Source organism: Schistocerca cancellata, chromosome 10, assembly GCF_023864275.1.
Source record: "Schistocerca cancellata isolate TAMUIC-IGC-003103 chromosome 10, iqSchCanc2.1, whole genome shotgun sequence".
Taxonomy (NCBI): domain Eukaryota; kingdom Metazoa; phylum Arthropoda; class Insecta; order Orthoptera; family Acrididae; genus Schistocerca; species Schistocerca cancellata.
The window spans coordinates 159864996-159880481 of record NC_064635.1 but is presented as its reverse complement, the minus strand read 5'-3'; the positions used below and the strand labels follow the sequence as shown (position 1 = coordinate 159880481).

The 15486-nt window shown below is 43.3% G+C and overlaps 1 protein-coding gene across 1 annotated transcript; it reads right to left on the bottom strand.

Annotated features, from left to right (window-relative positions):
- Positions 1–547: 547 nt before the first annotated feature.
- Positions 548–15094, bottom strand: LOC126106794 (uncharacterized). The gene is made up of 2 exons (XM_049913182.1): positions 15036–15094; positions 548–1071 (listed from the first exon to the last, which is right to left on the bottom strand). Exons 1-2 carry the CDS (start codon positions 15084–15086, stop codon positions 805–807), a joined length of 318 nt encoding a protein of 105 aa, XP_049769139.1. The 5' UTR covers positions 15087–15094; the 3' UTR covers positions 548–804.
- Between the last annotated feature and the right edge of the window lie 392 nt (positions 15095–15486).

Genomic DNA, 15486 nt, shown 5'->3' with positions numbered 1-15486 from the left:
TTTATGTATTTTTATTATGTGTTCTGTATTTACAAAATGTAGTAAAGTGAAAAATATTACCTACTTTCATCAAAATTCGTTCATAAAAGTAGAGGTTTTAGAAGGTACATTGAAACTGGAATACTAACTATATATACAGATTGCCAGCACTATCGCTTTGCCTGCAGGGGCAAAAGATGAATTGCTATAGATTGGTTCGGCCAGCCAATACTGTTCTAATTTGTTATCGTCGTCCACCACTGCAGCCCATCAAGAAGAAGATGCCAACATCTGCCATCAGCAGCTCTTCCATCTATTGTGTAGATAGATGACAAGACGCTGCCAGTAGAAGATGTTGGGCGGGCGACGAGAAGCAGTCAAAGTCTCAGAACAACAGCGACATTCAGCAAAAAGCCTGGAGGGTGAAAAAATGAAGTGGAGTACCAACAAGAAAAAAATACCCTCCAGATTTCCTTCAAATGGCGCCTAAGGTTTTGCACTTTTTGGTAATGACTATATTCATTTTATTTAGTTTCTTACGTTCACCTTTTATATAAATTCCATTAACTTTATTTTCTTACATACACCTTTTATAAAAAAAACAGTAACATTCATTTTTCTTACATGAACCTTTGTAAAAAATATATTCTTTTTGAACGAAAGTGAGGTGAGTTAGACATGAATATTGGGAATATAGTAGATGAATTTGGCAGGTTCTGGATAACTGGATCAATTCCTGCCAGAGGCCGCAAAATTCATCTACTTATTCACCATGTATTAAATTTCCTCACTTCTTTCTTGCTCTTTGTATGCTGTTTGTCCCATTCATGTTTTTAATTTGTGAACCACCTCGACATTGCGGCGTCCTTTTTCTATTGCCCACACGGCCTTGAACAGTGCATCAGGGATATCCTTGAAGTCCAACGTTCCCCCTTCTTGTAGTTTTTCCACAATCTTCATGACTGCTACACCAACGTCATACGTGAGATACTTGTCAGTGATGAACAAGGCAAGGTGACACCATGGGCTGTCAACGACAGAGCAAGCGGAGTTCACAAGCTGCAAAACGTAGGTCCACTGCCACGCCTCAACCTGAAATGATAAGATGATTTCATTACTAAGTGCAGGCGTTCTTTACTGGCTATGGTGCATTAGTTACATGTATGGTAAGGAGACAAACCTACGTTTAGGGCATTTGTATACTTAGACAAATCTTTTGACAGTGTTGACTGGAATGCTCTCTTTGAAATTCTGCGAAAAGTTTTTTACAACTTTTGCAGAATCCAGACGGCGGTTTTAAGAGTCGAGAGACAGCGAAGCAGTGCTTGAGAAGAGAGTGAGATAGGGTTGTAGCCTATCCTCGATGTTGTTCAACATGTACATTAAGCAAGTAGTCAAGGAAATGAAAGAAACATTTGAAGAAGGAAAGTTCAGGGAGAACAAATAAAAAGGAGGAGCAGTTGAACGGAATTGTCATTGTGTTTAAAGGTCGATATAAGGTGAACATCAACAAAACAAAACAAGGATAGTGGAATGTAGTCGAATTAATTCGGGTGAAGCTGAGGGAATTACATTAGTAAATGAGACAATTAAAGTACTAGGTGAGGTTTTTCTATTTGGGCAGTAAAATAACGGATGATGGCCGAAATAAAGAGGATATAAAATGCACACTGACAATGCGAAGAAAAGCATTTCTGAAAAAGAGAAATTCGTTAACATGTAACACAGATTTATGTGTTAGAGTGTCTTTTTGAAAGTATTTGTATGGAGTTTAGCCGTGTATGGGAGTGAACATGGACGATGAACAGTTTAGTCAAGAAGCCAATAGAAGTTTTTGAAGTGTGGTGCTACAGAAGAATGCTGAAGGTTGGATGTATAGATCGGGTAACTCGTGAAGAGGTACTGAATGGAATTGGAGAGAAAAGAATTTGTGGAACATGGAGGGCTTAAAAATCGTAGACGAAGACAAAGAGGTGAATACAGTAAGCAGATTCAGAAGTATATAAGTTGCAGTAGTTATTCAGGATTCTGAGATGAAGAGACTAGTGCAGGGTAGAGTAGCATGGAGAGCTGCATCAAAGCAATCTTTGGACTGAAAACCACAACAACAACAACATGCTACACTGATAAGACAGGACATTACGACCACCTACTTAGCAGCGTGTTCGTCCACGTTTAGGGTGCAATAGAGCAGCAGTTGTGCGTGATTTGGATTCAAAAAGTCCTTCGTAGGTGTACGGAGCTACATGTTACCTGACGTCTATACGCAAATCAGCCAATTGGTAATTCATGGGCAGGAAGTTTGTAAGCGCAGAAATGGCACTCACTAGCCATACAGATGTGTTTCGTCTGGGGCAGATCAAACGAGTTGATGGCCAAGGCATCGTCCTCAAATGACTATAGCTTAGTGGAACGGGTAAGTAACCTGCTGAATATTGTCACTGCCGCGTGGGAAGACGTCAAGCGTCGTCGCAATAATATTCACGTGACCCACAGCTGTCGTGGTGCCTTTAGTCGCTTCCTAAGGTCCCATGGAGCACCGGGAGCCCAGCGTAGTACTGTCCCCATCTGCCTGCGCCCGCCGCGCAATTCGTGTTTCGCTCAATCGTGTATCCGGCCACACCATCGACTTTGTTTAAAGAGAATCCTGGGTCTACTGACCAGGCGACTCGTTACCATAGATCGACGGTCTACATCTACACCTGCATCTAGATAGATACTCCGGCATCCACCGTACGACGCGTGGCGGATGGTACCTCACACCACTACTAGTCATTTCCTTTCCTGTTCCACTCGCAAACAGAGCGAGGGAAAAACGACTTTGTATATGCCTCCGTGTGAGCCCTAATCTCTCATGTCTTATCTTCGTGGTCCTTACGTGCAATGTATGTTGGAGACAGTGGAATCGTTCTACAGTCATCTTCAAATGCCTGTAAATTTTTTCAATAGTGTTCCTCGAAAATAACGTCACCTTCACTCCAGGGATTCCGATTTCAGTTTCCACTTGCGTATTGCTCGAACCTATCAGCAACAAATCTAGAAGGCCGCTTCTGAGTTCCTTCGATGTCTTCCTTTAATCCAACCTGGTATGGATCCCAAAAACTCGAGCAATACTGAAGAATAGGTCGCACTAGCGTCCTATAAGTGGTGTACTCTACAGGTGGACTATGCTTTCCAAAAATTCACACAACAAAGCGAAGTCTACTGTTTGCTTGTCTACCACAATCCTCACATTGTTCATTCCATTCCGTGTCGTTTGGCAACGTCACGCCCAGATGTTTAAACGACGTGACTGTGTGAAGCAGGACACTACTAAAGCTGTATCCGAACATTACGGGTTTCTCTTTCCGACTCTTCCGCTTTAACTTACATTTTTCCGCATTTAGGGCTAGCTGCCATTCATCACACCACCTAGAAATTTTGTCTACGTCGTCTTGTGTCCTCCTACAGTCACTCAACGACTACAGCTTACCGTACACCACAGGATCATCAGCAAATAACCGCATATTGCTGCCCACTCATTCCGCCAAACGATTGAAAGTAACGGCGCTCCTGGAGCACCCCTGACGATATCCGTGACTCTGATGAACGCTCGGTGTCGGGCACAACATACTGCGCTCTGAAACTTAAGAAGTCTTCAAGCCACTCACACGCCTGTGAACTGTGAACCTGCTCCATATGCTCGTACCTTCTTTAACAGCGTGCAATGGAGCGCCGTGTCAAACGCTTTCCGGAAATTTAGAAATATAGCATGGAATCTGCATGTTGCGCGTCAGCCCTAATTCGCAGTATATCATATGAGTAAACGACAAGCTGAGTTTCCTAAAACCATGCCAAATCGTGGACATAAGATTCTCGGTCTGAAGAAGATTTTTTATATTCCAACTAAGAATATGTTCAAGGTTTCTGCAGCAGACAGATGTTAGTGATATTGGTCTGCGATTTTGCGGATCCCTTCTTTCGCTCTTCTTATCTACAGGAATCACATATGATTTTTACAATCGCTTGGGACTTTGCGCTGGGTGAGGCATTCGCGATAAATGCAGGCTAGGTAAGGGGGCGAAGCTGCAGACTTGATCCAGTACCCACTGCAGTCGTAATTGACAATGTCGTTGGGTCAACAGGGGAGCATGCCCTTTCTGAAAGTCAGTGGACTTCGCCATTTGTGGCCCGTATCGACGCTAAAATGATAGCCCATTCGTCTCTGCCTTCTTATAAAAAGTGTCCCACAAACTGGTCTGCACTCTTTGAACTTTAATAACTAAAAGGGTGTGAAAGATTAGCGGATTAAATTGTGATTTTATGGTGTTCCCGTGACTAGTTTGTGTTGCCAGTTGATTTGTTTTTCTTTCTTTTATTTTCAGCCCGCATCTCGTGGTCGTGCGGTAGCGTTCTCGCTTTCCACGCCCGGGTTCCCGGGTTCGATTCGCGGCGGGGTCAGGGATTTTCTCTGCCTCGTGATGGCTGGGTGTTGTGTGATGTCCTTAGGTTAGTTACGTTTAAGTAGTTCTAAGTTCTAGGGGACTGATGACCATAGATGTTAAGTCTCATAGTGCTCAGAGCCGTTTGAACCGTTTTTTTTTATTTTCAGTTGCCAGTAACTACAGATAAATAACAGATGACTGGAATCTTGTTCTTGAAGCGAAGGTAGTGGATTTTAAAGTGTTGTTCGAAACTAGTACGTAGACGATGACGGGCAGAATTGGAAAGGACGGCAGCGTCACGCGGAATACTAACGAATTACGCGACGAATATGGGGGGTGTCCATAGTTATACAAGAATGAACAAGATACCCAAAGAGACCCATTTACTGCGCTTAGGAGTGGGCAAATCAAGTGTTCACCGCATTTTAAGTCAAGCAGAGTGAGAAGCATACATTCCCTGATTGCTTCGAGCGATGGGTGAGGTCGATCCGGAATAACCGGTTAGAATTTTATGAATGGATTTGCGATAATGCAATGGTGAGTGGGCATTATGTGACGTTTAAATTGAATGGAACGATCATTCAACATAACTGTGTGTACTGGGCAAGAGATAATCCCCATGTCAAGCAATATGGAGCTGTTAGTCCTCCCAGATAAGCAGTGTGGTGTGGTACGTCTGTCAGAGGAGCTGTACCGACGTTCTCTTTCAAAGGAACAGTGACACGCTTAAATAACCTTAGCACGTAGCAGGAACGAGTTGTACCGGCTGTTCACCAAATGTAACAAAATCCCCCAACAAGACGGTGCACTGCCGCATTGCCATCGTGAGAGGCGGCAATTCCTGGATGGAACATTGGCTGAGAGCTGGAGAGGACGACGAGGAAGATCTCCCGATCGATCGCCATGAGGTTTTCTTTGGGAATCAGTAAAGGACACCCTCCACACCACAATGGCACATACGCTGCATGAGATTGGAGAGGCGATTACGACTGGCTGTGCGTCCATTCCAATGGCAACCAACATACGTGTGTGTCGATCTGTTCCGCAGCGTTCCACGTGCTATATTGCTGTCGATGGAGGACCATTATGAACATCTTCAGCAGCAAAACATCAGTAATGTCGCAGTCACCTATGAATATTAAAACTTCATAGCTTTTCTTTTCTTTTTCCAGTTGTTAGAATTCAGTGTAAAACTCATTGTGGGACACCCTGGGTGCTTTTCTTTTGTACTGTGTCACATGCATGCAAAGGCCAGCATTCAGCCTTGTGATGAGTACTGGCCATGTATGTTTTGGCGCTCAGTGTATGTCATACATCAGGCTGTTGTTGTTGTTGTGGTCTTCAGTCCTGAGACTGGTTTGATGCAGCTCTCCATGCTACTCTATCCTGTGCAAGCCTCTTCATCTCCCAGTACCTACCGCAACATACATCCTTCAGAATCTGCTTAGTGTATTGATCTCTTGGTCTCCCTCTACGATTTTTACCCTCCACGCTGCCCTCCAATGCTAAATTTGTGATCCCTTGATGCCTCAAAACATGTCCTACCAACCGATCCCTTCTTCTAGTCAAGTTGTGCCACAAACTTCTCTTCTCCCCAATCCTACTCAATACTTCCTCATTAGTTACGTGATCTACCCACCTTATCTTCAGTATTCTTCTGTAGCACCACATTTCGAAAGCTTCTATTCTCTTCTTGTCCAAACTATTTACCGTCCATGTTTCACTTCCATACATGGCTACACTCCATACAAATACTTTCAGAAACGACTTCCTGACACTTAAATCTATACTCGATGTTAACAAATTTCTCTTCTTCAGAAACGCTTTCCTTGCCATTGCCAGTCTACATTTTATATCCTCTCTACTTCGACCATCATAGTTATTTTACTCCCTAAATAGCAAAACTCCTTTACTACTTTAAGTGTCTCATTTCCTAATCTAATCCCCTCAGCATCACCCGATTTAATTTGACTACATTCCATTATCCTCGTTTTGCTTTTGTTGATGTTCATCTTATATCCTCCTTTCAAGACACTGTCTATTCCGTTCAACTGCTCTTCCAAGTCCTTTGCTGTCTCTGACAGAATTACAATGTCATCGGCGAACCTCAAAGTTTTTACTTCTTCTCCATAAATTTTAATACCTACTCCGAATTTTTCTTTTGTTTCCTTTACTACTTGCTCAATATACAGATTGAATAACATCGGGGAGAGGCTACAACCCTGTCTCACTCCTTTCCCAACCACTGCTTCCCTTTCATGTCCCTCGACTCTTATAACTGCCATCTGGTTTCTGTACAAATTGTAAATAGCCTTTCGCTCCCTGTATTTTACCCCTGCCACCTTCAGAATTTGAAAGAGAGTATTTCAGTTAACGTTGTCAAAAGCTTTCTCTAAGTCTACAAATGCTAGAAACGTAGGTTTGCCTTTTCTTAATCTTTCTTCCAAGATAAGTTTTAAGGTTATATTGTCTCACGTGTTCCAATACTTCTACGGAATCCAAACTGATCTTCCCCGAGATCCGCTTCTACCAGTTTTTCCATTCGTCTGTATAGAATTCGCGTTAGTATTTTGCAGCTGTGACTTATTAAACTGATAGTTCGGTAATTTTCACATCTGTCAACACCTGCTTTCTTTGGGATTGGAATTATTATATTCTTCTTGAAGTCTGTGGGTATTTCGCCTGTCTCATACATCTTCCTCACCAGATGGTAGAGTTTTGTCATGACTGGCTCTCCCAAGGCCATCAGTAGTTCTAATGGAATGTTGTCTACTCCCGGGGCCTTGTTTCGACTCAGGTCTTTCAGTGCTCTGTCAAACTCTTCACGCAGTATCTTATCTCCCATTTCATCTTCATCTACATCCTCTTCCATTTCCATAATATTGTCCTCAAGTACATCGCCCTTGTATAAACCCTCTATATACTCCTTCCCCCTTTCTGCCTTCCCTTCTTTGCTTAGAACTGGGTTGCCATCTGAGCTCTTGATATTCATACAAGTGGTTCTCTTCTCTCCAAAGGTCTCTTTAATTTTCCTGTAGGCAGTATCTATCTTACCCCTAGTGAGACAAGCCTCTACATCCTTGCATTTGTCCTCTAGCCATCCCTGCTTAGCCATTTTGCACTTCCTGTCGATCTCATTTTTGAGACGTTTGTATTCCTTTTTGCCTGCTTCATTTATTGCATTTTTATATTTTCTCCTTTCATCAATTAAATTCAATATTTCTTCTGTTACCCAAGGATTTCTATTAGCCCTCGTCTTTTTACCTACTTGACCTTCTGCTGCCTTCACTACTTCATCCCTCAGAGCTACCCATTCTTCTTCTACTGTATTTCTTTCCCCCATTCCTGTCAATTGTCCCCTTATGCTCTCCCTGAAACTCTGTACAACCTCTGGTTCTTTCAGTTTATCCAGGTCCCATCTCCTTAAATTCCCACCTTTTTGCAGTTTCTTCAGTTTCAATCTGCAGTTCATAACCAATAGATTGTGGTCAGAGTTCACATCTGCCCCTGGAAATGTCTTACAATTTAAAACCTGGTTCCTAAATCTCTGTCTTACCATTATATAATCTATCTGATACCTTTTAGTATCTCCAGGGTTCTTCCATGTATACAACCTTCTATCATGATTCTTAAACCAAGTGTTAGCTATGATTGAGTTGTGCTCTGTGCAAAATTCTACCAGGCGGCTTCCTCTTTCATTTCTTTCCCCCAATCCATATTCACCTACTATGTTTCCTTCTCTCCCTTTTCCTACTGACGAATTCCAGTCACCCATGACTATTAAATTTTCGTCTCCCTTCACTACCTGTATAATTTCTTTTATCTCGTCATACATTTCATCAATTTCTTCATCATCTGCAGAGCTAGTTGGCATATAAACTTGTACTACTGTAGTAGGCATGGGCTTTGTGTCTATCTTGGCCACAATAATGCGTTCACTATGCTGTTTGTAGTAGCTAACCCGCACTCCTATTTTTTTATTCATTATTAAATCTACTCCTGCATTACCCTATTTGATTTTGTATTTATAACCCTGTAATCACCTGACCAAAAGTCTTGTTCCTCCTGCCACCGAACTTCACTAATTCCCACTATATCTAACTTTAACCTATCCATTTCCCTTTTTAAATTTTCTAACCTACCTGCCCGATTAAGGGATCTGACATTCCACGCTCCGATCCGTAGAACGCCAGTTTTCTTTCTCCTGATAACAGGCTATTAGCAAGACAAAATGACACCTGTCTAACTTCTCAGTACAGTATGTATTATAAACATAGGGTGGATTGTAAAATACTCACAAAATCTTAAAATTTTGGATATGATATTACAAATGCTATGTGCGTCCACGAGCAGCTCCAAGAACAACATCTAGACGATATATAAATTCGTCATAAACATTACAAAATGAATCTGCTTTTACAGAACTTATGGCAGCAGTTAATCTGTTCACTTATGTCACAAAGTAAAGTGGAGATTAACACACTTTCCTCCACATATACCCACAAGAAAAACTGGCATTGGGTCATGAAACTTCCTGGCTGATTAAAACTGTGTGCCGGGCCGAGACTCGAACTCTGGACCTTTGCCTTTTCGGGGAAGTGCTCTACCAACTGAGCTACCCAAGCACGACTCAGGCCTCGTCCTCACAGCTTTACTTCTGCTAGTACCTCGTCTCCCACCTTCCAAACTTCACAGAAGCTCTCCTGCGAACCTTGCAGAACTAGCACTCCTGACAGAAAGGATATTGCGGAGACATGGCTTAGCCACAGCCTGGGGGATGTTTCTAGAATGAGATTTTCACTCTGCAACGGGGTGGGCGCTGATGTGAATCTTCCTGGCAGATTAAAACTGTGTGCCGGACCGAAACTCGAACTCGGGACCTTTGCCTTTCGCGGGCAAGTGCTCTACCAACTCAAGCAAGTCTCACACCCCGTACTCACAGCTTTACTTCTGCCAGTACCTCGTCTCCTACCTTCCAAACTTAACAGAAGCTCTCCTGCATACAGTTTGAATCTGCCAGGAAGTTTCATATCAGCGCACACTTCGCTGCAGAGTGAAATCTCATTCTGGAGGCATTGGGTCATGTCTGGAGACCTCGAAATCCACGAATGCAGGACAGCGTCTCGGGTTCCCCTGCGCACGATCCAGCGTTGAGGCAGAGTGTCATTGAGAAACTGGCGTACGTCGTTGTGCGTGTGGTAGGAGTTCCATCCGGTTCGAAAGTGAAGTCATTACAGTCGTCCTGCAGTTGTGGAAAAAGCGAATTTTGCAGCATTTGAAGATAGCTCAATGCCGGGCTGGGCACACGGGACTCCAAGACACTGTCCTATTCTTGGCCTCCGACATCGCCAGACATGACCCCATACGTTTTTTCTAGTGGTGATATGTGAAAGAAAGTGTCTTCATCTCCCCTTTACCTCGTGACACAGAAGAAGTATGGAACAGAATAACAGCCGCCATAAATTCTGTAAAAGCAGATACACTGTGTAAAGTTTATGACGAATTTAACTATTGTCTAGATGTTGTTCGTGCTACTGCTCGTGGGAACACAGAGTATTTCTAATACCATAGCTAATTTTTTAAGATTTTGTATTTTGCAGTTCATTCCATGTTTGTAGTATGTTTTATCAATAAACATCGAGTTTTGAAAGTACGTCATTCTTTTTTTTTAAAAAAAACCCTGTATTAGTCTTATTCATTAATATGCAAATAACTTATCTCCTGTGATGACAGTATTAATTCAGGTAAATGTGTGAATAAATATAGCCTTCGGTACTGGAGATTGAAACTGCCAAATTACAAATAGGCGGCATGCAACAAACGTCTAACTGGCATGAAGTGTACAACATGTTTAGCTACACAGATCATTAGCACTTCACATAAAGTGAATGACGACTGAAGAAAATCGTTCTGCGTGACGGGAGAGTAGCCCTTCCGCAGATTGCTGGGCCATCCACAAGTGTCAGTGAGCGAAACATCATCGATATGGGCTTTCGGAGCCAAAGGCCCACTCCTGTAATCCTGATGACTGCACGGCACAAAGCTTTACGCCTCGCCTGGGCTGCGCTTGGTAGCCGTGCGGTCTGTGGCGTCTTGTCACGGTTCGCCAGCTTCTCCCGTCGGTGGTTGGAGTCCTCCCTCGGGCATAGGTGTATGTGATGTCCTTAGCGTAAGTTCGTTCAAGTTAGATTAAGTAGTCCATAAGCCTAGGGACCGATGACCTCAGCAGTTGGAGTGTTATGGCACCCCTGATGCGTCTAGATACGACTCTGACGGTTGACACGTACGTACGCATCCTGTCTGATCACTTGCATCCATTCATGTCCAATTTGCATTCTGACGGACAGGACAATGTGACAACCTACACGCCCAAAATTGCTACGGAGTTGCTCCAGGAACACTCTTCTAAATTTAAACACTTCCGCTGAACACCAGAAATGAACATTATTGAGCATATCTGCCTTGCAACGTGCAGTTCAGAAGAGACCTCCGCGCCCTCGTACTCTTACGCATTTACGGACAGCACTACTTCAGACATGCCACGTCGTGTTGGGGCACTTCTGCGTTCTTGCGGGGAACCTACATGACATTAGGCACATGTACCAGTTACCTTGGCTCTTCAGGTGTGTTTCTTCTGGTATCCAACTATGTTTTTGTCAGTTTTGTGGCGTGTTTTAGGATAGAAATGTTTGCTGCGTGTGCTATGTTTATACCTCGTCTTCTCAAAATTTCGGTAATTTTATGTGTGAGTTTGTATGTCATTGTGTACCATCTTGTGCTTTCTCTTATATTTTCCTGATTATTCTATGTAGTTGTTATGGTGCTGAGTTTTAGTGTTTGTGTTTGGTTCTGATGTGTTGTTGTCTGTTCTGTTGTGTTTTCTGCTTCTATTTTACTTTTAATTTTGTTGTTTAGCTTTGTGACTAAGTTACTACGGTAACCACTGTGTTTGGATACATGCATTATAATGTAAAGTCCTTTTTGGGAGTTTTCTCTGCTGAGCGGCACTGGTTTGCGTCCATGGAGCATATGTCGAGGCGCTGCTCCCTCTGAATAACCACCGACACACCCACACTTACACCCTCATTCACCCAACCTTCCAGGAACATACACACACACACACACACACACACACACACACACACACACACACACACACACACAAAAATAATAATCCATACACATAGAAACCCCTCTCTCTTACACACATGGAGAAACGCTATAACACTGTAACTGGCTTCTCAAGAGATATCGAATGGGGCTGTTAATACATCCGTAAGAGTACGTCGGGCTGGAGTTCTCCTCTGAACAGTATGTTGAAAGGGCATCCCAGATATGAATAATCATATCTGGGGAGTTTAGTGGGCAGCGGAAGTATTTAAACTCAGAAGAGTGTTCCTGTAGCCACTGTAGCAATTCTGCAAGTGTGGGGTGTCGCATTGTCCTCATGGAATTGCCCAAGTCCTTCGCAATGCGCAGTGGACATGAATGGATGCAAGCAATCAGATAGGACGCTTACATGCATGTGACCTGTCAGGGTCGTATCTGCACGTATCAGAGCTCCCACATCACTCCAGCTGCACATGACCCACACCACTACAGAGCCTCCACCAGCTTGAACAGTCTCGTGCTGACACGCAGGGTCCATGGATTCATGAGGTTGTCTCCATACTCGTACATTTCAATCCGCTCGATACAATTTGAAATGAGCATCGAAAGACCAGGCAACATGTTTCCCGCCATCAACAGTCCAATGTCGGTGTTGACTGGCCCAGGCGAGGCAGCTTCGTGTCGTGCAGTCATCAAGGGTAAACGAGTGGGACATCTTGCATGTCTGTCACGTTGAACGATTTTCTTCCGTTGTCTTTGGACCCATTCTTGCAGGATCTGTCTCCGGGCGCAACAATGTCGGAGAGTTGATGTTTTAACGGATTCCTCATATTGAAATGGCCATACAGGAAAGTCCCCACTTTATCGCTACATCGGAGATGCTGTGTCCCATCGCTCGTGCGCCGACTATAACCCCACGTTCAAACTCACTTAAATCTTGCTAACCTGCCGTTGTAGCAGCAGTGACGGATCTAACAACTGCGCCACACTCTTGTTTTGTTGTGTAGGCGTTGCCGACCGCAGCGCCGTATTCTGGCTGTTCACATATCTGTATGTTGCCCAAGTCGTTATACGTTGTACGTAGATGTTTGAATACGCATGGTTATACCAGATTCTTTGGCGCTTCAGTGCAGTTTAATTCTGCACTGGGAAATATGTTTGCCAGAAACAACTATGTTCGAGTCATTAAATAAAACATAAAAAACCGATTTTTAAACGCTGCCCATCCCCGCTACGTCTTCTCCCCTAGCCGGGTAGGGAGCTTTAGTATGTTTTTCATGACACTTCCTCCTACGAATATACAAAAATTTGACACTACACGTTGAGTGGACTACTATGTAAATTTTTTCCGTTAGTTAACATTACAACTGAACTGCTCCTTTTTCATGATGGCGGCTTAGTGAGATTCTTATTACAGGTAGACAACGGATTAAAACGCTGGAAGTAGATGTAGAGAAAAGACAATGGTTAAATAAAGGCAGCCTAAGTGGGCAAACACCGCATTCCTTTAGTTTCTGGTCTCAACTCGTTCAGTTTCGGCAACTGCTGCGCTTCCAATAGCTGCAACTAGAGGCCTCCGCTCTGCAACAAAGATCACGTGTGTGATGGAGGGGGGGAGGAGAGTTGCGAGGGTGAGGTGATTGGGTGCTCGGTTCCTGTTTCTGCTAGGAACACGGGGGGAAATCTTTTGGTTTAGCCCGGACCAGCGGTCATTTGTATAGCTATTCCAATATCTGTCTTACTGTACCTGTGTTACAGTATATTAATCAAGGTTTGAACGAACAACCGGAGATGGTGCACAGCCAGGTTTTGCAATCAGATTAACTCCTTTTGCAAAAGATTTTAACCAGGCCGAAAATAATGCTCAGCTGATGGAACCTGTTGGAAGCTTCCCATTGTTCGTGCAAAAACAATCATCCTTAAATGATTCCAGACTGGAGCGAGACTGATCGTTCAAATGTGCTCCGCAGATGTATCGGACCTTGTTCTAAGACAAAGTTCAACCGTTTGAAAAAAAGTTGCTTCCTTTGGATTTGACATACAAAAAACACATTTTTCTGAGAGGTCTTGGAGTGTGCCATTTTTATACAATAAACTTGTACGAATCGGTTCAAACTTTGCAAGAATGTAGATAAATGGATAACGTCAAAACGAAAAAGATCTTTGTCATTTGACGAGACACGATGGTTAAAACTGAGCTAAACGTAGCACTTAAAATTCGTTCTTATATTAACCTAATGCGCGGAAATGACTTAAAGTGAATCGAATAAATTAAAATAGTTCAAATGGCCCTAAGCATATGAGACTTAACATCTGAGGTCATCAGTCCCCTAGACTTAGAACTAGTTAAACCTAACTAACCTAAGGACATCACACACATCCATGCCCGAGGCAGGATTCGATCCTGAGACCGTAGCAGCAGCGCGGTTCGGGACTGAAGCGCCTAGAACCGCTCGGTCACAGCAGCCGGCGAATAAATAAAAAATGTGTTCTTACGATAGGACTGAAAACTCCCTTTCAAAACTCTAACTTCATCAGGGTTTTATTTGCAACAGACATTTATTGTGAAATTCTGTACGTGCGCAACTTCTGTGTTTCAAACTTGTCCGAATCGGTTGAATATTCGTAAGCAGATAGACAAATACAATTCAGGACCGTCCTGTTGCTTTGTGAAAGCTTTATCCTTTGCCACGATATAAGCAACATGATTCGGTAGACAGTAAGAAATCTGTACTAGATCAGTCGTTACCCGAGTCATCGAAAACCTACAACGGTTGCCAAACTATGGTGATCTAACATCAAAATTACGTTAGAGTGAAAGTTGGAAAAGAGAATGAAAAACGCTCTTTTCATTAGAAGACGAATATGTCCTGGACAGAGTTAGGTATGTAAAAGAAAGGAACCAGCTTTGCGATTAATCTGGAAGCTTCAAAGACATTTAAATCAAAACATCTTGACGCACTGGTGCTTCTTTAAAGAGTCCACCCTGCTTCCCCAGCGCAATGAGCTCAGTTATACCCAACCCCTGTTACGGATATGGTGAAGTGTGTTAAGAGGAAACAGACAGGAGTTTATGTGCTTCTAGTGAGTGGGTTAGATCTACAACAGGAAGTATCCGAGACTGCCTGTATATCTATAATAAGAACTGTCCCAGAGAGGGGATGCAAGCCTAACGATACGTTGTGTCATACTGCACAATATGACAAATGCCGTGTCGGATGACATGAAAGCATGTGCCATGTTACACGCCATGACATCATGTATCGTGTTATTTCACTTAACACGATGCATTATATTACACGGCACGGATACTAATACTAACGTATAAAAATGCTCCAATATGTCAAAATGATTTAAGTGGCTTTGAAGTTGCCAGCTAAGTCGAAATGTTTTCTTTTAGACCCCTAACTCTGCCCAAGACAAGTTCGCCTTTTTTGTGCTAAGATAGGAGCATGTTTCATTCTAGTAATAGTATGTACGAAATACGAGGGCGTGATGGAGCAGACTGCACGCATACTGTACCTGTGAGGTCACGAGCAAACACAACAGGATAGCAACTGTTGGCGACCTCATCTTGGGAGCTCCACTCTCGTACTGAAGATCTGTCTGCACCAGCCGGCCCTAAGAACAGTGCCTGCCGCCCGGGGGAACCCCCCAGCCTATCTGGGCGTTCCCGTGATCTGATGCAACACAGATAACACGTAACAGGTCAGCACACTCAGCAAAAGACAGGCAAGGCGAGCAATCACACAATCTGCCAGCAGATGGAGAACTGACTCTTGAGGGTGCGATGCAGCACTCTCCGTCATAGGCAAAACCGTTATGGCCCTACTTGAACAGGGTGAATTAGGGATTAACAAGCCTTGCGGCTGGCAGTGGTATTAATTAATGTAGACTATAATTTGTTTCACGGCTTTATGTGTGTTTTGCGAGGAGGAATGGAAGTAAACAACTAGACAGCAATGGCTGGGAA

What these genes read in the sequence shown, in the direction of transcription:
- LOC126106794 (XM_049913182.1), bottom strand. Translation starts at nt 15,086, where the DNA reads ATGAGGTCGCCAACAGTTGCTATCCTGTTGTGTTTGCTCGTGACCTCA. An exon ending in GTTTGCTCGTGACCTCACAG is followed by an intron (nt 1,072 to 15,035) that starts GTACAGTATGCG and finishes TTATCATTTCAG; the next exon opens with GTTGAGGCGTGGCAGTGGAC.